We start from the raw sequence: 20,913 nt of genomic DNA on the forward strand, positions 1-20,913 counted from the left end.
TTTATTTTCTCTAAAGGAGATGCCGCAGGTCTAGTCTTGCAAACTATCACAGCTCACAGTTTCAGTATATTGGGGAGACAGACTAAATGCAGCAGCCCATGTGCAAGGCTCCAGGTCTGATGGCCTGAGCACTGCTGTGAGTGCCCTGCGCTGCTAGCGTGGGTGCCCCCTTCCCCAAAAGTACATATCACTGTCTTATGGGGTTGTGTAATGACTGTGGGGACTAGAATTTTTCAGTGCCTTATAAATATCTTTCTATTTTGGGAGGTGGTTCTCAAGTGGTATTCAGGGAGTCTGGGGTGACTCCTGGGGTTAGCCAGGCCATCTGTCTCTATGAAGGCCCCAGGGCGCCTCTGCACAGGCCATGTGTGATGATGCTGGGGCTTCCCTGGGACATCAGAGCTGTACCCAGCAGTTCTTAGGGACCCTGTAGAGCTGAGGAATACAGCCAGATGGGTTGTGACCTATCCTCTCTCCTGCTCACTCTTCCAGCATCCTGCAGGAAACTCTGCTTTGTGGTTTCTGTAATAACCCCCCCCCCAGGAGATCATAGTGAGTGACAGTTCAACTGTCTCACCTTCCTGTCACCTGAACACAACACCCTTGTCAAGTTTTGTCCCTGATTCACAGAGTTTGGAAGTGAGAGTGACTGTGGCCCCATCAAGGGGAAAGTGCTCACTTTGACTTTGCCCCAGTACAAATTTTTGGTTTTGTTTTGGGGCCATACCTGATAGTGCTCAGGGCTTACTTCTGATGCTGCACACAGAAATTACCCTTGGGGAGGGGGGCAAAGGGGACCCTATGGAATGTGGAGGATCAACTCCACGTCACCCTACCCCCACCCCACCCCACCTCACACACAAGGTAAACACCTTCCCTCTGTGTTATTGCTCTTTGGTTTCCAGATGAAATTATGTGTGGAAAAGCTTGGTTTGGTTTACTTTATTAAAAAGCTTCAATTTTGTTCTTTATGAAAACATTTAGAAAGTAGGCATGATTGCAACCTATATGAAAATATTTTTCATACTTAAGACAAAAAGTATTTTGGGTTTTTTTTGGGGGGAGGGTTGGTTTTGGATTTTGGACCACAACAGGTGGTACTCAGGAGTTACTCCTGGCTTTGCACTCAGGAATTATTCAGGCAGACTCAGATGATGATCTGGGATGCCAGAGATAAAAACCCAGGTATTTTTTCCTTATTTATTATTATTATTTTTTATTTATTATTTTTGGTTGGTTTCTTGCACATGGCCAACCCCGGTTCAATGATTTCTGAGTGCAGTGCCAGGAGTAACCCCTGAGCACAGTTGGGTGTGGCCCCTAAACGAAACAAAACTAAAATAATCTTAGTAGGCCCACCTCTCCCAAGGAAAGGTTAATTTCTATTGCTTTCTGGGATGACAGTTGGACTTGGGAGATTTCCCTGAGTTTTTCTTCTAAATTGTTTCATCAACTTCTGTATTTTACCAAGGACCCCAGTTTACTGATAAATATAACAGTAATAATGTATTTTAAACTGAATAATCATATTTCCCACTTCTCTCTCTCCTGGGCTGGAAGGATGACAGAGAGTCTGACAAGCACTTTGAGCTGCTTGGGAAGGCACTCTCAGCAGGAGCCATGCTGTGGTTAAATAACATCTTTTATCTAAGGATCTAAAAAGCATCTTACAAAGCCTGCAGCTCATTAACCCTCAGAAAAAAAATCGTCCTGATAGAAGCCAGAACTGAGCAGCATTATTTCCATTTAAAAGATAAGAAATGGGCAGGAGAGATAATACTGCAGGAGGTCCTTGCCTTGCACTCAGCTGACCCAGGTTCAATTCCCAGCACCCACAGAGTCCCCTGAGCACTGCCAGGAGTGATTCCTTCCTTCCTTCCTTCCTTCCTTCCTTCCTTCCTTCCTTCCTTCCTTCCTTCCTTCCTTCCTTCCTTCCTTCCTTCCTTCCTCCTCCCTCCCCTCCCTCCCTCCCTCCCTCCCCTCCCCCTCCCTCCCTCCCTCCCTCCCTCCCTCCCTCCTTCCTTCCTTTCCTTCCTTCCTTTTTTTTCTTTTTTGTTTTTTTTGGTCCACACCCAGTACTCAGGGTTTATTCCTGCCTCTGCGCTCAGAAATCGCTCCTGGCCGGCATGGGGGACCATATGGAATGCTGGGATTCAAACCAATGTTGGTCCTGGGTCTGCCGTTTGCAAGGCAAATGCCCTACCACTGTGCTATCTCTCCAGCCCCAATTCAGGGTGATTTCTAAGTGCAGAGCCAGGAGTAAGCCTTGAGCACTGCTCAAGAAACCCAGAAACCACCTCCCACCAAAACAGTAGCTGAGAAACAGGCAATCTAGACCCACCATTTGGGGTTAAACACTGAAAGGCAGGTCCTCAGGCTACTTCTCTCAATCCACATCTCTCAATCCGAATACAAAATCAAAATTCAAGAGTGCCCAGTAGGGCCTGGAGAGATAGCACAGCCGCGTTTGCCTTGAAAGCAGCCGATCCAGGACCTAAGGTGGTTGGTTCAAATCCCCCGGTGTCCCATATGGTCCCCCGTGCCTGCCAGGAGCTGTTTCTGAGCAGACAGCCAGGAGTAACCCCTGAGCACCACCGGGTGTGACCCCCCCCCCCAAAAAAAAAGAGTGCCCAGTAAAGCAGATGTTCTTCCAGAAAGCTATGCAGAGAAAAGGGTAACTTGGTTTTATGTCCAAGAATGAGCAACAAATGATGTGTTTGCTATCTGGTCCCAGTCTAATTAATTGTTTTTTGTTTTGGTTTGTTTTTGGGTTTTTCTTTGTTTGGTTTTGTTTTTTGGGCCACACCAGGCTGTTCTCGGAGGTCACTACTGTTCTGCACTCAGGAATCACTCCTGGCAGGCTCGGGAAACCCTGTGCAATTCTAGGGATCAAACCCTGGTTGGCTGCATGCAAGGCAAGTGCCTGCTGCACTGTAATAACCATCCATCACTTAGGCCCCCGATACTCTTATTAAGTGGCAGCTTATGTTCAAAGGTTAGTTAATTCACTATGCCCCCCAAATAAAATAAAAATAAAACTGTAAATCCCATGGGATTTAGAGATTTGAAACCTTAATTTTTGTACTTCAAAGTTGTACTAGATGGGAAGAACTTCACCATGACCTTACACAGCCTTGTTGGGGGACAATGTGGTACCAGGAATCCAACCTGGTTTGCCTTCAACTTGGTGAGATCTCTTTCTGGATTTCTAAATTGTCTAATTCTTTCATCAAATATTTGTAGTTTTGTTCATTATTATTCTCCTTCATAACAACTTTTTCTTAAATAAATGCTGATTTCTAACACAACAGAGCTCTCTGTGTGTTTGTGTAATAGAGAAATATTTTCAGAAATAAAATAGTTCAGGTTTCACAGTCCCAAAGGGATTGTTACAAAACAACCTTGAGGAGGGTTCAATATGATTTAAATACCTTATTGCATTCTTTTCAATTTGAAAAGTTTCCTATTTTCCTGTAGGCTTCTTTATTTTCTAATTAATAGACCACTCTGCATTTCATGAGCTACTTCAGGAGAGAGAGGAGAGAGGGAAGGGAAGAGAGGGAGGGAAGAAGGGGGAGAGAACCAGGTTTCTTCTTTTTTGTTTGTTTTGTTTTTGGGCCACACCCGGTGACGCTCAGGGGTTAATCCTGGCTATGTGCTCAGAAGTCGCTCCTGGCTTGGGGGACCATATGGGACGCTGGGGGGATCGAACCGTGGTTCGTCCAAGGCTAGCGCAGGCAAGGCAGGCACCTTACCTCTAGCGCCACCGCCCGGCCCCCAGGTTTCTTCTTTTAAGCTCCTTAGGTCAACCTTTCTCTTCTTTCTCTACTAGGTGCCTAATAAGTGGAGTTATGTCGTTGATTGGTGCTTCTTTTCAGCCTAACCTGGGTCTTCTAACATTTTATATAGGTTCAGGATAAGAGATAGCAGTGCCTATAGGAATAAGGAAATGAGTTTGTCCATTTAAGAACTAGAGCAGGCAGGGTGCTTGACTTGCATGCAGCTGACCTGGGTACCTATCCCAGCATCTCAGATGGTCTCCCCAACACAGTTAAGAGTGATCTCTGAGTGCAGAGCCAGGAGCAAGCCCTGAGCACCACTGGATATTTTAGGCCATTGGATACTTTACTTGATGATGCTCAGGGCTTATTCCTGGCTCTACACCCAGGAATTACTCGTGGTGGTGCTCAGGGGACCTTATAGGATGCCAGAGATCGAACCCCGTTAAGCTACATGCAGGGCAAATGCTCTATCCACTGTGCTATCAATCTGGTCCTATTATGTCTATCTTTTATTTTTTTAGGTTTTTGGTCCTTACCTGGCAGTGCTCAGGGTTACTCCTGGCAGGCTCAGAGGACCATATTGGATGCCAGGAATTGATCCCGGGTTCATTCCAGGTCGGCCACATGCAAGGCAAAAACCCTACCACTGTGCTATCTCTGGCCCCGTCTATCAATGTGTTTTTTGTTGTTTGTTGGTTTTGGGGCCACATCCAGTGATACTCAGGGGTTACTCCTGGCTATGTGCTCAGAAATCGCTCTTGGCTTGAGGGATCATATAGATCGCTGGGGATAGAACCCAGGTTTGTCCTGGGTCAGCTGCATGCAAGGCAAACACCCACTGTGCTATCAATCTGCGCCCCCCCCTCCCCCATCATGTTTTTAAAGGACATGTAAAGCTTTTTCTCCCCCTAGTGCCAGGAATAAAATCTAGGACCTCACACAGCCAAGGCATTTCCTCAGCACCATATTATCAGGTCTGAAAGAGGTTTTAATGACGCTGCACTTAAATGTGTGATGGGTTTTATATCTAACAAAATTGAATAAAAGATACCCTTAGAGCCTATCAGGAAATTCTAGATTAGCAGAAGGGATCAGAACATTTGTAGCTGAAGATATGCCTTGAAGACAAGTAAACAGGGTATCCATAGATCTGAACTTGAGTTTTTATTCATTTGGGGGGGGGCACACCCAGTGGTGCTCAGGGTTACTCCTGGCTCAACACTCAGGAATCACTCCTGGCAGGTTAAGGGGACCATATGGGATGCTGGAGATCAAATCCAGATCAGCCCCATATAAGACAAACATCCTCCCTGCAGTGCTGTCACCCTGGCCAGGTTGTTGTGGTTTATGTCTCCTGCATTTGGTGTTGCTAGCTGTGATTCAGTCAAGTATAAACGCCACCTCTCTCCCCTGCCAGAGTATCTAAGGCTCCTACTCTGTGTCACCTCTAAGTGCTCTGACTTCCTGTGACTTTGTTTTGTCACCCCTGTGGGTCTGTGTCCCCAGAACCCAGAGGGTCTTCGCACACCTGTGGCCAAAATTTCCACATCACATCAACGTTCAGCTCCAGGGTGCACTGAGAACCTTTTGGGGACCATGACTCCTTACGCCGAAGGGTGGCTCTGGTTTGAACAGAGGATGCCAGAGCTAGGAGGACTAATAGTGTCCCTTGACACAGCCAAAGCTGATCACCTTTCAGAAAGATGAGCCAGAGCAAACACTGAGCTCTCCAGGGTCAAGTAGATGTCAACACAGAATCAATATTTTCGGGGGCTTTAGACAGTTGGCTTGTAATGAACCCCGGGTGGTGTGGCCAGGCAGGAAGAGGAAAAAGCACCAGAGGCGGAAATTCCCTTGGCTGGGAGATTGGATAAAAACAAGTGGAGGCGCAGAGTTGGCCCTTTGCTAAAGTGCAGACATCCCATTAGGTCCTATACGTGCGCTTGTTAAAGGCTTTCCTGGCATTTTACTGGAGTTCTTTCAGAAAAATAAACAACTCTTGCTTTGCAACAGAAGATGCGCCTTTGCTTCTGGGCCTTTCTTAACTTAGCTCTGTGGCTTACCTGCCCCCCCCACAACTCCCCAAGAATTCTGATGTCCCTTTGGATCCTGCTTTATAAATAGGCCCATAGGAGAAAGCAGGTCCAGTGCACAGCATGACTTAGCATTCCCGGCTCACAATGAAAGCCTTGAAGTGAAGAATTGTAGGAAAGAAGGTTAACTAAAACACTGGCTCCAATCCAAGTCTCACTTAAGGTTTTCTTGGTAAATAGGAGCATGATTTGCACATGTTGTATCCCAGAGATGTCTTCTCTGCCTCTTTCATGAATGGAATCTTTCTGTAGTCCTCAGAGAGCCAGGAACCTTATCTCTTCCTTATTTTAGTCCATGTACCTAATGAATGCTGTTTACGAGCCAGAGGAATGTAAGGTATCCAGTCTGATCCTGGCCCAAATGAAACTAGAATATGAGAAATCATACAAACCAGCAGTGTTTGCTTAGGTACCTCCACCCTGGATGTTAGGTACTTCTCAGTCTTATCTGCCAGTAGATAAAGTGTGTAGCCAACTTCTGGGACTTTCTGTGGCTTCTTTTGTCCAGGAGGTTCTGTTTTATTTTGTTATTTTGGTTTGGGGGACACACCTGGCGGTGCTCAAGGTTTACTTCTGGCTGTGTTCAGGGATCACTCCCGGGGGAACATCTGGGATGTGCTGGTGTATCGAATCAGAGTGGGCTGTGTGCAAGGCAAGGATCTACATGCTGTACTATTGCTCTGGTACTTCAAAGGTGGTGTTTGCTGTTGCTGGTGGTGGTAGTTTGATTTTAGCTTTTGGAGCTACACCCGGTGATGCTCAGGGCTTACGTGCTCAGGGTCCCAATGGGATGCTGGGGTTTGAATGTCAAAGTCACCTTTTTTGTTTGTTTGTTTGTTTGTTTTTGTTTTTGAGCCATACCTGGCAGCACTCAGGAGTTACTCCTTGCTCTGCGCTCAGAAATCGCTCCTTGCAGACTTGGGGGACAATATTGTGATGCTGGGGATCCAACCCGGGTCCATCCTGGGTCAGCAGCATGCTTGGGAAACGCTCTATTGCTGTGCTATCACTCTGGCCCTGAAAGGCGAATTTAACAGGAATCAGAAAGGAGCCTCTGCTCTCTTTTTCCTCCCACTCATATCCTGGTTCACCAGGATCCTTGCTTTGCAGAATAAATATTCAAAAGAAAACACCCGAGAACTTTGTCAGGCTCACTGTTCTGTTTTCACAGAGAAGTGCATCCATAGCATTGTCACAGGTTCTCTGGAAACTCACTCAAGCTTTTCTCTCCTTGTCTGGCTTTCTAGCAATTTGAAAACTTCTACTTCGGGACCCTCAAGCTCAACTCAATCCACATCTCCCAGCGGTTCACCGTGGACAGCTTCGGAAACTACGCCTCGTGTGGCCACGTCCAGTTCTCCTGAAGCCGAGCCAGGGAAGAGCAAGGCACAGTATCACCACCGGTGCTGAAGGGAGATGTGACGATCCAGATGGGACTTTTGGAGTGGGCATGGACACTGGTGGTCTCTGGTGGCCGCCCACATCCATGGTACTGTCAGGCAAGAAGATCATGAGCACAAGGATTTGTCCTGTAATCCTGGAATTGTTGCCTTTCCCAGAGTTTGTCTTTCTGGCAAAACTCTTTGGAAATAGCCCCTGCATTTCATGGGTGTGCCTATAAATGACCTTACCCCAGCGATTAAACTCTTTTTTTTTTTTTTTTGGTTTTTGGGTCACACCCGACAGTGCTCAGGGGTTACTTCTAGCTCCATGCTCAGAAATTGCTCCTGGCAGGCACGGGGGACCATATGGGACACCGGGATTTGAACAACCTGGCATTCCATATTATCCCTGAACCCCATCACCCACCAGGAGTGATCCTTGTGTGTAGGACTGGGAGTAAGTCCTGACACCCCCAGGTGTGGCCTTAAAACCAAACCAACTAACCAACAACAACAACAACAAACCCCAAAGCAACCACCACATAAAATTAAAATACTCAGAAAAAGACTTAGGTTTTCGGGGTTTTTTTTTTTTTGTTTTTTTTTTGTTTTTTTTTTTTTTTTGGTTTTTGGGTCACACCGGCAGCGCTCAGGGGTTACTCCTGGCTCTACACTCAGAAATCGCTCCTGGCAGGCTCATGGGGACCATGTGGGATGCCGGGATTTGAACCACCATCCATCTGCATGCAAGGCAAATGCCCTACCGCCGTGCTATCTCTCCGGTCCCCAAGACTTAGATTATTTTAATTCCCTCTCCCATATCAAGTAACTGTGCTGCTTTGGTTTGTGTTCTTCCATCCCCCATATCCTGAGTCACTCATGACAATTTTTTTTCCTTATTGCCCTTTGCGTTTGAGAGCCACCCTGGTGCTGCTGGCTGTTTGGGCAGGTTCCCAGGGGATCCCCTGGACTGGATCGCCCTCAACTCCAGCATCAGAGAACATGCACGAGCTCTTCACAAACTCAGAAGTTTTGGGTCTTTATATAAAAAACATATGCCTGGGGCCATAGCGATAGCACCGCATGGAAGGCTTTTGCCTTACACTAAGCCAACCTGGGTTCTATCTCCAGCATCCCATAGGGTTCCCCAACTCTATCTACCAGGAGTGATTTCTGAGCACAGACCCAAGAGCAAGACTGCTTTGAGGGTGGGAATGGGCCTGCAGTGACCCCCAGCACCACCACGGTGACCCAGATATCACTGTAAGGTTTGAGCAATGTTGTCTCCTTGGTCAGTGTGCTGAAGTGATGATCCTATTGATTTCTCAATGCCAGGGGGTTGGGGGCTGGATCCCCTAAGCAGGGCTTGGAGACTTCCCCTAGCCCCTCCAAAAATGAACCTGCCCTCATTCTCTCCTGCTCAGAATGTTTACGTTACTACAACTTGCTCACGTTTTTCCTGTGTGCTTTGTATTCTACACTGTGCCTTTTCATGTGGGTTCAACTCCGGAATCTTCTCCCTGACCTAGTCCTTGCCTTCCTGTGCCCTTTGGGAATTGCCGTATTGTATCTCTTTTTTCAGTTCACTTCTCAAGGCAGCAAAAATAGAAACAGTCGTGGTAGCCGCAGGACAGAGCCTTGGTCTCTGAGAAGGTCAGTGGCAGATACGCTTCCATCCTTCTGCCAATCAGGGGCAGAAGTACTCCCACACTGCCTGCCGAGTGCTCCCACACCACCCGCTGTACCCTCTGTATCTCCCACTACTCTAGAGGTGAAGTGAGAGGACTCAGTCTCCCTGCCTTCTCCCTTCCTCATCTCCTTTCCCTCCAGGTCATCACTCTGTTTCCTTCACCTGTCTCTTCTCCAGTCTCCATTTCAGTGTGAAGTCACAGATCTGACGTTGTATATCGAAGTCACTGACCCCCGTGTGTTGAACAAGCATGCACTTGGATCTTTTTTTTTTTTTAATTTCACTTTTTTTTTAAGTTTTAGTGTTGATTAAAAAAAAAGCAGTGCTATCATCCATAGGTTATTACTCTTGCTGCCTGTAAGCTCTTCTATTTTTACAATGAACATCTGGCATTAGTGGAATGCTTCAATGTGCTGTTTATTTGTATATTAATTTGTCTAATATATATATATATATATATATTGGTTTTTGGGTCACACCCGGCAGCACTCAGGAGTTACTCCTGGCTCTACGCAGGGACCTTATGGGATGCCGGGGTTCGAACCACCGTCCTTCTGCATGCAAGGCAAATGCCTTACCTCCATGCTATCTCTCCGGCCCAATTTGTCTAATTTAAAGCCCACTTAAACTTTTGGTGTTTTGTGTGAGTTTGGGGGCACACTCAGTGGTACTCAGTGCCCAGGGAACTATGCTATGTTGGGGTTCAGACTTGAACCTTGAGCAGTAAGTTGCCTATGCAGCCTAGCCCACTGAGTTGCCTGCCAGGCCTTCAGCCAACTTAATTTGCTGACGAATTTGTCTTTATTTTACAGTCTGAGGCACGAGATTAAAGCATTTGTCTGAATTCCTAAAATGTGTTGTGTTATCCCTGAGAGAGATGTGAATGTCCCATTATTTTAATGAAAATGATAGGCTATCAATTGCTTTTTGGAGGCACATCCAGTGGGGTATCTGGTTCAGGACATCAGAATAGGAGTTTCCACAGGTAGATCCAGCCCTTTGAGCCTCTCCTGCATCTCTTGCCTTATTCTCTCCTGTGCTCCTGTGAATGTGGAGAGTGTCTTAGAGAAATGATAGTGGTGATGTAATACTCCTGGTTAATGGAACATTGTACATTTTTGTTTTCTAACAACTTGTTGATACAAAATATGCATTATTTTAAAACAATTATTCATTCTAGGGCCAGAGTTATAGCACAGTGGTAGGGTGTTTGTCTTTCATGCGGCTGATCCAGGACAGACCTCGGTTTGATTCCCAGGGTTGCATATGGTCCTCCAAGCCAGGAGCGATTTCTGAGTGCATAGCTAGATTAACCACTGAGAGTCACTGGGTATGGCCCCAAAACAAAACAAAAATAAAAAAATTATTTTAGTGTTTGGGTACAGCCGTCTGTGCTTAGGGCTTATTCCTGGCTCTGCACTCAGGGATCACTCCCAGAGGCTTGGGAGGATCATATGGGGGGGTCAGGGTTTGGACCACTTTTGACCACGTGCAAGGCAAGCACCCTGTTGTACTATCTAACCTCCAACTATACATTTTTAGAGAATAATCCAGTTTGTGACCAATATTTTGTGTTCTGCTGGACTCCTTTCAGTTATATTTTGTATCTTCCAAGAACTCATATGTTAAAACCCTACCCCATTCACCCTTGTAACTCAGAATGTGAGGTTAAGGGCTCAAGTGATAGCATAGTGGGGAGGCTGTTTGCCTTGCATGTGTCAAACCAGGCTTGACCCCTGGCATTACATATGGTGCCCTGAATTACCAAGAGTAATTTCTGAGCACAGAGCTAGGATTAATCCCTGAGCACTGTTGGGTGTGGACCACCCTTAAAAAATAGAATATGAGGTTACTAAAAGGTAGAGTCTCTAAAATTGGTTAAATTACAAAGAGGCCAAGGGGTTAAAGGATCCCTAATCCAGTTTGACTGGTGACTTTTGGTTTTGGGCCACACTTGGCAGTACTAGGCACTTACTCAGGTCTTTTCACTCAGGAACCATTCCTAGAGCTTTTGGGAACCAGTTGGGGTGCCTAGAATCCAACCTAGGTCAGCCAATATACAAGACAAGCTCTCTATCTGCTATAATATTGCTCTGACACCCCCCCTCCACTTAGTCCCCCAAGACTGCCAGGAGTAATTTCTGAGCACAGATCCAGGAGTAGTCCCTGAACACAGCCAAGTGTGCCCTCCTCAAAAAAAGAAGAGGAAATATAGGTGCATACACAGAGGAATCGTGGGTACTGCCAACAAGAAGGCGGCCTACCGTGGGCAAGAGCAGCCTCGAAGGACTCAATTTCCCAACAGATCAATCTTGAACTTTGAGAAAGTGGATGTCTTTTCTTTACTGCCATCCAATCTGTTATGGTATGTTATCCAGTTATATTATATATGTTATGGTATGTTATGTTATGTTCATCCAATTCTCTTATGGTAGAGACCCCCCACACACACACACAAAGAATCAATTACTATAATGTACTAGCAAAAATGTAAAACCTTACCATTCTTCTTACTAATTTTGATTTTGGGGAAACCCCACCGTACCTCATAAAATATTATTTTTGAATATGGTCTGAGCTTGTGATTTATTTGAAACAGTCACACATTTTAATGAACATATTAGGGTAGTTGAAAACCTAGGTTTATTTCAGGCACAATAACGTGTGTAGATGTAGATCTATACATGTATCATATTCACATATGAGCAAAACTTCCTGGGGTTTTTAGTGTTTGTTTGTTTGTTTGTGGCCACACCCAGCAGTGCTCAGGAATTATCCTCCTAGCCGGCTTGGGGGACCTTATGGAATGCCAGGTATCAAACCCTGGTGGGCTGCATGCAAGCATATGCCTTCCCCATTGTGCTATCACACCAGCCCATTTTCCTTTCCTTTTATCCTTACTGGGGGCCAAACCAGGGCCTCTTGTGTAAGGCATGTGCTCTGTTGCTGAGTCAAACCCAGCCCCTTACTGGTTTAAGTGTGAATGATCTGAGATAAAGATAGTTAAGAGCTCTTAAGACAAGCACATTGTATACTATTTTCTTCTAAGTGGGATCATGTTACATATGCTGTTCTATTGCAAACTTTTCTCATGTAGCAATATATGTGTTAGATCACATTATTTGTCAAGGGGAAGAGATCTGGTGTTTTAAATAATGACACAATAGGGGCCAGAGAGATAGCATGGAGGTAAGGTGTTTGCCTTTCATGCAGAAGGTCAGTGGTTCAAATCTCAGCATCCCATATGGTCCCCGTGCCTGCAAGGAGCAATTTCTGAGCATAGAGCCAGGAGTAACACCTGAGCACTGCCGGGTGTGACCCCAAAAAACAAACAAACAAAAAAGACAATAATTGGTTGTGTGTGTTATCATTTCACTGGTTTCTGACTCACGGGCATGAAGTTAGTTTACAGGTTTGACTATTACAGTTCTGGGTTGAATATCTTTGTTGTTTATCCATGTGCTGTCATCTAGATATGGGATTAAATAGTTTGGGGGGTTCTTGGGGGGGGTTGGGCCATACCCAGCAATGCTCAGGGGTTACTCCTGGCTCTGTGCTCAAGGTCATACCTGGCAGTGCTCAGGGGACCATATGGGATGCTGGTTATTGAACCTGGGTCAGCCTCATGCAAGGCAAACACCCTACCCTGGCCCCTGTCTCAGCCCTGGGATTAAATGTGGTTTTATTTTTGGGGGGCACACTCAGTGGTGCTCAGGGGTTTACTCATGGTTCTGCACTCAAAAATAGCTCCTGGAACAACAACAACAACAACAACAAAAATAGCTCCTGGGAGGCTCGGGGCCATATGTGATGCCCGGGATTGAATCCAGATCTGTCCAAGCTGGCCTACCAGGCAAACACCCTACCTGCTTTGCTATTGCACTGGCCCTGGGATTAAATGTTTTTATTTTAAATTATTTTTTGATAAGGAGCAGGATTTATGTAGGGGTACAGGAAGAACTCAGCTTCTGAGGAATGGGGACCCCACTATTTATCCAGAGATTCCCAGTGAGGAATATATCTTACCCCACAATCATCTGGACTGAGGAACTTTTCACCTATTATGTCTTCACGTTTTTGCATTAAACTCAATTAAGCCTCACATTTGGAGAGGGGGATCTTATGGTGGGAAACTCGAATTAAAGGTTTTTTTTCCCCTGGCTCTGCAGTCAGAAATCACTCCTGGCAGGCTCGGGGGACCATATGTGATGCCAGGGATCAAACCTGGGTCTGTCCCGGGTCAGAAGCATGCAAGGCAAATGACCTACTGCTGTGCTATCTCTCCGGCCCCTGGATTAAAGGGTTTTAAAGTCCTATTTTAGACATGTTTTGACCAAGGGAGCACATGCATGCAGGAGAACTTGAGCATCCAAGGATCATGAAGCTAGGAGTACCCCCTGTGCACTATTGGCTGTGCACTATTGGCTGTTTCTCCCATTCACACACACACACACACACACACACACACACACACACACACACACAACAAAAAACAAGAAAGGTGTTTTTAAGTTTCTTTGGAAACTCTTCCACTTTGTATTGCTAAGTGTTAAATACAAACAGAAAAATGTATGAGACAAATAAACCACTTAAATGCTCCCAGCTGCTTTGAAGTCTATTAGCTTCAAAAGGCTGACCCGATCTCTCCAAATCCAGGCAAACATTTTCTTCTTTATAAACCATAATTATTGTTCATTTTCTACATCTTTTATCCAGCATCTGGGATTTGGACCCTCCATCCTCAAGTGCCGAACTCTTGAAGGCCTTACCTAGAGAGAGGACAGAATTAAGGTACTTGTTTTTACAAACAGTTAACATGAATTCAATCCCTAGCACCCTATATGGACCCCTGAGTGATCCCTAAATGTAGAACCACAATTAAATCAGATGTGGCTCCCAAACAATGTAAAAAAACCAAAAACAAAATTGCTTTACTATTGTCTAACTTGCAGGTCTGGATTATTGTTGCTAAAAGCTCATCTGGAAAGGTCTACAGAAGGATTGGAGAAGTCCCAGGAAAGTCTCAGGGAAGGTTTTTGACCTTCAATGTCCTGGAAACAGCTAGTGTCTTATTGGCAAGCATCTTGGCACTGTTCTTCCAAGCTATAAGGGGAAGCTTTGGTCGTTTTAACAGATCAGGGATCTCAAGAGATCGTGCTGGGGAGGCCGGAGCGATAGAACAGCAAGTAGGGCCTTTGCCTTGCATGTGGTCTATCTGGATCGATCTCTGGCATCTCATAAGGCCCCCGAAGCCTGCCAGGAATGATTTCTGAGTATGGAGCCGAGATTAACCCCTAAGCACTGATGGATGTGGCACAAAAACAAAACCAAAAAGAGATTGTGCTGGGTTGTGAGACTGACATCTAGAACTGACCTTGCCAGGAGTAACCCCTGAGCGTCACGGGTGTGGCCCAAAACCCAAAAAAAAAAAAAAAAAAAAAAAGAACTGACCTTGGAGAGTCACAATTGGCTAAGTGGCTAGGACTGAGCAGGGGTGAAGAAAAGGCCAATTTGGGGGCTAGAGAGATAGTACAGCAAGTAAGACACTTGCCTTGAACCCAGCTAACCCAGGCTTCATCTCTGACATCCCATAGGGTTCCCTGAGTCTCACAGAGAACAATCCCTGAGCACTGCCAGGTCAGGCATCACAAAAAGAAAAAGACTAATTTGACTACATAACTGGAGCCATGGGCATCTCAATGAAGAAAGAGCATTTTTAAACAAGTTTGTTTGTTTGGGGGGCCACTCCTGTCTGCTTTCAGCAGTTCCTCCTGGCTCTGCACTCAGAAATCACTCCTGGCAGGCTCTGGGGGACCATATGTGATGCCAGGGATCCAAACCAGGTCAGGCACATGCAGGGTAAATGCCCTCCCCACTGTGCTATCATTCCATTCTTAAGATGGACCCGGCTGGGCCCAGGCACTTGGTACGTCCTTTTGCTCAGATTTCATGGCAATTGTCCAAGAGATGGGAGGCATATGATTCCTAGACAAAAAAAAAAAAAAAAAAAAAGACGCCCAGGCAACTTGTCCAAGAAACCAGTGCGGCAGGGGTATTGGAGCATCTCACAACAAACTGCTCTAAGCAAAGCAGCTGTGTGCTACAGGGAAAGCCAAGGCAGCCAGCACTGAAGCCAGAGTTTCATTGTAGCACAATGTAACCCAATTGCAGAGCAAACTGCCAGAGAAAATGAAGGGGATCTATTGTGTTCTTTTCCCCAGGGGCTCCAGCCCAGACCCTGGCTGCATCAGAATTCCAGACTACCTTGCTCAGGGAGACCAATGCCTGCTAACCTGTTTCTTCTTACCAATTATGATCGTGGTTTTTTTCATTGCCTTCCATATTTTTGCAAGGTTGCCATCGCCAAATCTTTTCACACCAAAAAGCATAATCTGGAAAATAGAACAACCCTAAAGGCTCTTGCCTTGTTCTTGGCTAATTTTGAATCCCCAGCACCCTTTATAGTCCCTTGAGCCCCACTGACCAGGAGTGATCCTTGAGCACAGAATAAGGATTAAGCTCTGGGCATTGCTGTTGTGGCCCTCTCCCCCCACCTCAAGGCACAATATGAGATTTGGGTCCTCAAAAGTTTAATGATTTTTCCTGTCAGCTGATCTATTTCTTTGTATTTGATTTTGGTGTTATATTGTTGGTTGGTTGGTTTGGGGCCACACCCACTGATGCTCAGGGCTTATTCCTTGTTCTGCATATGGAATGCTGGAGATTGAAACCAGGCCAGCCACATGCAAGGCAAGCAAGTGCCTTACCCATCAGACTATCTCTCCGGCCCCCTGGTAAGTATTTGAAATGCAAACTTCACCCCATTTCTGCTCTAATTCGGGGCTGTGCCCAGCCTACAGCCTTCCCAGATGACATATCCACACATTTCTAGAGATAATGGTAAAGAGGGGGGGGGGGGAAGGTGTAAAAAAGTAGAGTGTGACCCAATTTTAATAAAAACCTAAACATCTCCCAGGGAACCAACCATGTCCCAAACCCCACCCACCCACCACCCACCCTCTCCTTATTAAAATCAGCCTAAAGTCAAAACCTGGAATGTGCCTTTCCAAATATGCAGCCAGGAGGCAGAGGAAAAAGCTCAGACATCTGCCTCTTAGGGTTGCTCCAGAATGGACTAACAAAAGGATTGTCAGCCCTAAACAGCTGCCAGGGGAGGCGGACATCTGCAGGTTTCACCAGCCCTTCAACACTGGCATCACGTCCTTGAAGAGACCGTGTGGGGCTGGGGGGGGGGTAGTGGTTGGAGGTGGCCCCTTGTGTGGCTTTTGTCCTAAGGAACCACCCCTCCACCACCACCATTCCGAGGTGAGTAGAGTCGAGGCAACTAGGCGGCTCAGTGTTCAAGCGAGAGAGAGCAAGTGTTTTGTAGCCAATTTTCTTTCTAGACATCTGAGCCTGGCCGGCTTTTTGGACTTGGTGAGTTTTGTGCATTTTCTTACATTTTTCCAAAGGAGACCCCTGGGTGGGGGGGGGGATCGACCCTTGCCCGACACCTTCTGGAAGACACAGCATCATCAATCATGGGGGATTTGAGTCCCCAGAATGTAAGGGCTGGACCAGGCTCCCTTGCAAGCGCTTCCCTTTGAAATCTCTCCTCTGCTCTGCTCTCCTCGCTTCTCCTCTCCTCTCTCCCCACTTCCTCCCTCTATCTCTCCCCCTCCTCCCCTTTCCCTTCCTCCAAACCAGGTATGATGATGTCAAGCGTGAAGTTGACGCTACAGTCGCAGACGAGGCCCCTGCTGGCGCAGACGCTCTGAATCTCGCTCTCCCCGTCCTGCTGGGCAAACGTTTGCAGACAAGTGCATCTCGGAACCGGGTCACATTTCAGCCAGGACCCGCTCCCGCTCTGTAACCCCGATCGGAGGAGGAGGAGGACGACGCCGAGGAGGAGGAGGAGGAGGAAGACACCTCCCAGTGCACGGTGGCAGGAAAGGACCCCTGAGGTTCTTTCTGGCCCAGTCGAGACCCCCACGAGCGGCCCCAACCCACGACCGCGATGCGTGCCCCGGGCTGCGGGCGATGGTCGCTGCTGTGGCTGCTGCTGCTGCTCGCCAGGGCCGCCCTGGCCCAAGGCGACGCCAAGGGCCCCCAGGAAGGCGAGACACCCGGCAATTTCATGGAGGACGAGCAGTGGCTGTCGTCCATCTCGCAGTACGGCGGCAAAATCAAGCACTGGAACCGCTTCCGAGACGTGAGTCCGCAAAGGGCCGGAGGGACCCCCGCAGCCCCGCACCGGCGCCCGGGCAAGCCTAGGCGACCCGCCCCGAGCCCAAAGGGCTGCAGGCTGCCAGGCGCAGAGCCCTACACCGCTGCGAGGGTGGGCCGCCCTGGCCACCCTTTTCCTTGCATCTTATTTTATTTATGCACCGAACGGAGCCACGCACGGGGCTCCGCACCCTAGGTTCTGGATCTGGGGAGGGCAGGCGGGTGGAGCCGTCGTCCGCACCCTGAGCCTGGGGAAGGGATCGGGGCTCTCCGGGACCCACACGGGAGCGGTTCCGATCCGATCCCGCATTCCGAGGCGGTGGGCGGCCCGCAGCTGGGCCTGGGGGCTCCCGTGGGGGCGCTCGTCCGCAGCCCAGCCCCAGGCCGCTGCGGCACTTTGTTTACCGGCACCTGTGGCGCCCTGGAGCCGGGGGGCTGCGGTCCCACGGGAGGAGCGGGGCGGGGTGCGGGTGCCCGCCCACGCACAGCCCGCCGCGACTCGGGTTCTAGCTCCGGTGGCACCGCCCGCATCGGAGCCTTCTCCCCCCCAACCCGGGCACACCGGGGTCTTTCTCGCCCTGTCATGTCGGTGGCTCCAGAATGGTACACGCACACGCACACGCGCGCGCACATCCCTCCCTCCCCTTGCAGCCTCTCTCCGTTGCAGAGGCTCCTCTGCATCCTGTGGTCGCCCCAAGTCGGACCCGCAGGTCGTGGCTCTGCAGTAACAGAGGCCCGCGTGGGTGACTTTGCTGGGCTCCCGGGATCCACCCACGCCAGACCTGGCCCTGGCCCTGCTGTCAGCCGGGGTCCCAGAGAGCCTCTCCCTCTTTTCCTCTCTCTCTCTCCTCCCGGGCATCTGCCAACGTCGAGGGCGATGGGGCCCACCTGGCCCGTCCTAGTAGTCCCTTGGAGAGGCCTTGGGCCCCTTGCACCGCTCGCTGTCAGTGGTCCCCAGAAGAGAACGCGGTGAATTTCCGCAAGAGGCGGGCTCCACTGGAGCAAGGAAGCTTTATTTTATTTTATTTTATTTTATTTTATTTTATTTTATTTTATTTTTGGTTTTGGGGCCACACCCGGCGGCGCTCAGGAGTTCCTCCTAGCTCTGTGTTCAGAAATCGCTCCTGGCAGGCTTGGGGAGACCCTATGGGATGCCGGGATTCGAACCACCACCGTTGGTCCTGGGTTCTGCTGCTTGCAAGGCAAATGCCCTACCGCTGTGTTCTCTCTCCGGCCCTAGCAGGGAAGCTTTAAAAACCACATTCCTCGGCCTCCCCAGATCCGTGGGCGAGGATTGAAGGGCGGATTGCCCGGACTCCTGACCAGGTTGCCCACCTGTCCCCTCGTCTCGGTGCCAGCGCCCACCCCCTTCTCCCACCCATAATCAAGGCCTTCCCAGCGTTCCTGGGGCGCTTAAGGGTGGCCTGGAGGATTTTCTCGGGGGCGGCGACTCTCCTGCTACCCCTTTGAGGTCTCTCTGTGGGCGCAGTGCCAGGCAGAGGAAGAGGAGGAGAGGAGAACCACCGTGCTACCGATGGCTGTGTCTGCAGAAAGGCTGGATGGATCTGCAAGCCCAGAACCGCCGCATTGCATGACGCGGGGGTGGGGTGGGGGTGGGGTGGCTTCAGAGTTGTAAATGGCACCTCCCAACTTGTGCCCAGTCCTGACTGTACCCTCCAGGTTGCCTCCCGCCTCTTCTCCTCGCGCCTCCCTGAGTGAGCCCTGAAGCCCTCAGATTGCCCCATCACTACGTCTCCGACTGGCACGACCCCTCCCTCATTTCCCTTAGAGGAAGCTGGGGTGGGGGTGATAAGCAAGAGCTTTTGAGGCTGTAGTCTGGGGGAGGGACGGGCCCCTGCAGAGGTAGACAACTGAACTGGGAGCAGGGAGGGATGTGGCCTGAGGATCTGGAGAGGGATGAGGAAAGATTGAGGAAGAGCTTGGTCTGCTCTTGCTGCAGATTCCGCAGCGGGGATTAGAGGAAGCCAGATTACGGATCCCTAATCCTCTCCCATGGGCACAGGGGAGTGCCACCCACTACCTGCTGCCAAGGATCCTGGGCCCTGCTCACCACAGCTCCCCCTGTCTGGGTCTGCTCCCTGCTGAACGAACAGGGAGGGTTTATGCTGCAGCAAAAGGTCTTGGAGGGAGAATTACAGGGCCTTAGCAGTAGCCATGCCTGCTCCTCTGTAGACTCCGGGTGCATGGGAGGTCCTGGCTCTCTTCTCCCTCCTTGGTTCTTTATACCTGTGGTTGCTTCACTGAATGGTATTGATGAGCCTCTGATGTTGCTGTGCCCGCACCAAGGAGACCAGTTCCTGCAGGTTCAGTCTTAGCCTTGAACCAGGATGCAGGCCGGGAACTGTAGGAGGGGATGGACTTTGGATAGTCCCTGTATGTGGCCTGCCTTTCCTGCAGCCCTATTTCTCTCACAAGGCTGTACAAGTTATCGAGATTTTATCTGTTTAACTATAAAACGTTTTTTTTTTAATTTTGAGACCACTCCCAGCAATGCTCAGGGCTTACCCCTGGCTCTGTGCTCAAGAATCACTCCTGGGGGTAGGGGGCAGAGTGATAGCACAGTGATAGGGGGTTTGCCTTGCACACGGCTGACCCAGGATGGACCTGGGTTCGATCCTCCGGCGTCCCATATGGTCCCCAGAGCTTGGAGCGATTTCTGAATGCATAGCCAGGAGTAACCCCTGAGCATCATCGGGTGTGGTCCAAAAACAAACAAAAAAAGAAACACTCCTGGCAGGGCTCAGGAGACCTGATGGGGTGTCAGGGATAAACCTAGGTTTGCTGCATGCAAGGCAAGTGCCTACCCACCATGCTATTGCTCCAACTGCTCATCATTGTGACTTCTAGAATCTTCCCCACTTTCCACTTGAGGACACAGAGTCACAGCGGGGCTAAGTGATGGACCCACGGGCGTAACAGCTAGAATAGGGCTGAGCAGGTATCTGAATCCATGGTCTAACTCAACTTTGCTTATCAGGGAACTCTAGGCCTTTCTTGAAAAGGTTAAGAAAGAAGAAAGTTCTGAAGGCTAAGGTTCCCGCTGGCCTGTGTGTGCCGTGGGAGCCAACCCACCTCCCTCCCCAGAGCTGCACCCTTAGGACTGAAGAGCAAAGTCCCTGGGTCTTCAGGATCCTACTTCCATACATCACCCTGGGAGCCTACACAGGTTGCTGGGAGAGGGGGTTGGCTTGGGAGTTGGGGTGCTGAGGCCAGGCCCAGATGATGGTAGAAGCTCTCCAAGTGACAATTTGAAAGGGGAACGGTGTAAAAAGGAAGGCTCTTGGGGCTGAGTGATAGCACAGCATAAGCGTTTGCTTTGTATGTGGCCAACCCAGGCTTAATCCCACAACATCCATATTGCATGCCCCACCGAGCTTGCCAGGTGTGTGATTCCTAAGTGCAGAGCCAGGAGTAAACCATGAGCATTGCTGGATAACCGACGTATGTCTCTCCACCCCACCCCACCCCCAAAAAAAGGGTATTGCAGAGGCCTGGAGTGTGTGTCTTTGAGACAATACTAGGCTCAGATGGTTCATTCAGGGGTGCCCCACACAGGGTCTCTGTGTCCATGTGAAGTCCCTAGAGGGCCTAGGTGTGTGGGGTGGCACATGGCACATTTGCATGCAGGAGGTCTGGGTTTGATCCTGCATATTACATCTGGTCTTGCAAACTCTGTTGAGAGCAAGTTCTGAGCACTGATCCAGGAGTAAATAGCCTCT

The 20,913-nt window shown here is 48.9% G+C and overlaps 2 protein-coding genes across 2 annotated transcripts in view; both read left to right on the forward strand.

Moving 5' to 3' along the window:
* ASCC1 (activating signal cointegrator 1 complex subunit 1) overlaps positions 1–7,524 on the forward strand; it is a 76,131-nt gene extending 68,607 nt beyond the window's left edge. The window contains exon 10 of the mRNA XM_049789189.1: positions 7,123–7,524. Within this exon, the coding sequence (XP_049645146.1) occupies positions 7,123–7,239 (117 nt within the window). The 3' untranslated portion in view covers positions 7,240–7,524. The remainder of the gene's footprint in view (positions 1–7,122) is intronic.
* Positions 7,525–16,163: 8,639 nt separating this feature from the next.
* Positions 16,164–20,913, forward strand: part of SPOCK2 (SPARC (osteonectin), cwcv and kazal like domains proteoglycan 2) — an 836,669-nt gene continuing 831,919 nt past the window's right edge. Inside the window, exons 1-2 of the mRNA XM_049789270.1 lie at positions 16,164–16,384; positions 16,655–17,159. Of these exons, the coding sequence (XP_049645227.1) occupies positions 16,965–17,159 (195 nt within the window). The 5' untranslated portion in view covers positions 16,164–16,384; positions 16,655–16,964. The remainder of the gene's footprint in view (positions 16,385–16,654; positions 17,160–20,913) is intronic.

Source organism: Suncus etruscus, chromosome 15, assembly GCF_024139225.1.
Source record: "Suncus etruscus isolate mSunEtr1 chromosome 15, mSunEtr1.pri.cur, whole genome shotgun sequence".
Classification (NCBI taxonomy): Eukaryota; Metazoa; Chordata; class Mammalia; order Eulipotyphla; family Soricidae; genus Suncus; species Suncus etruscus.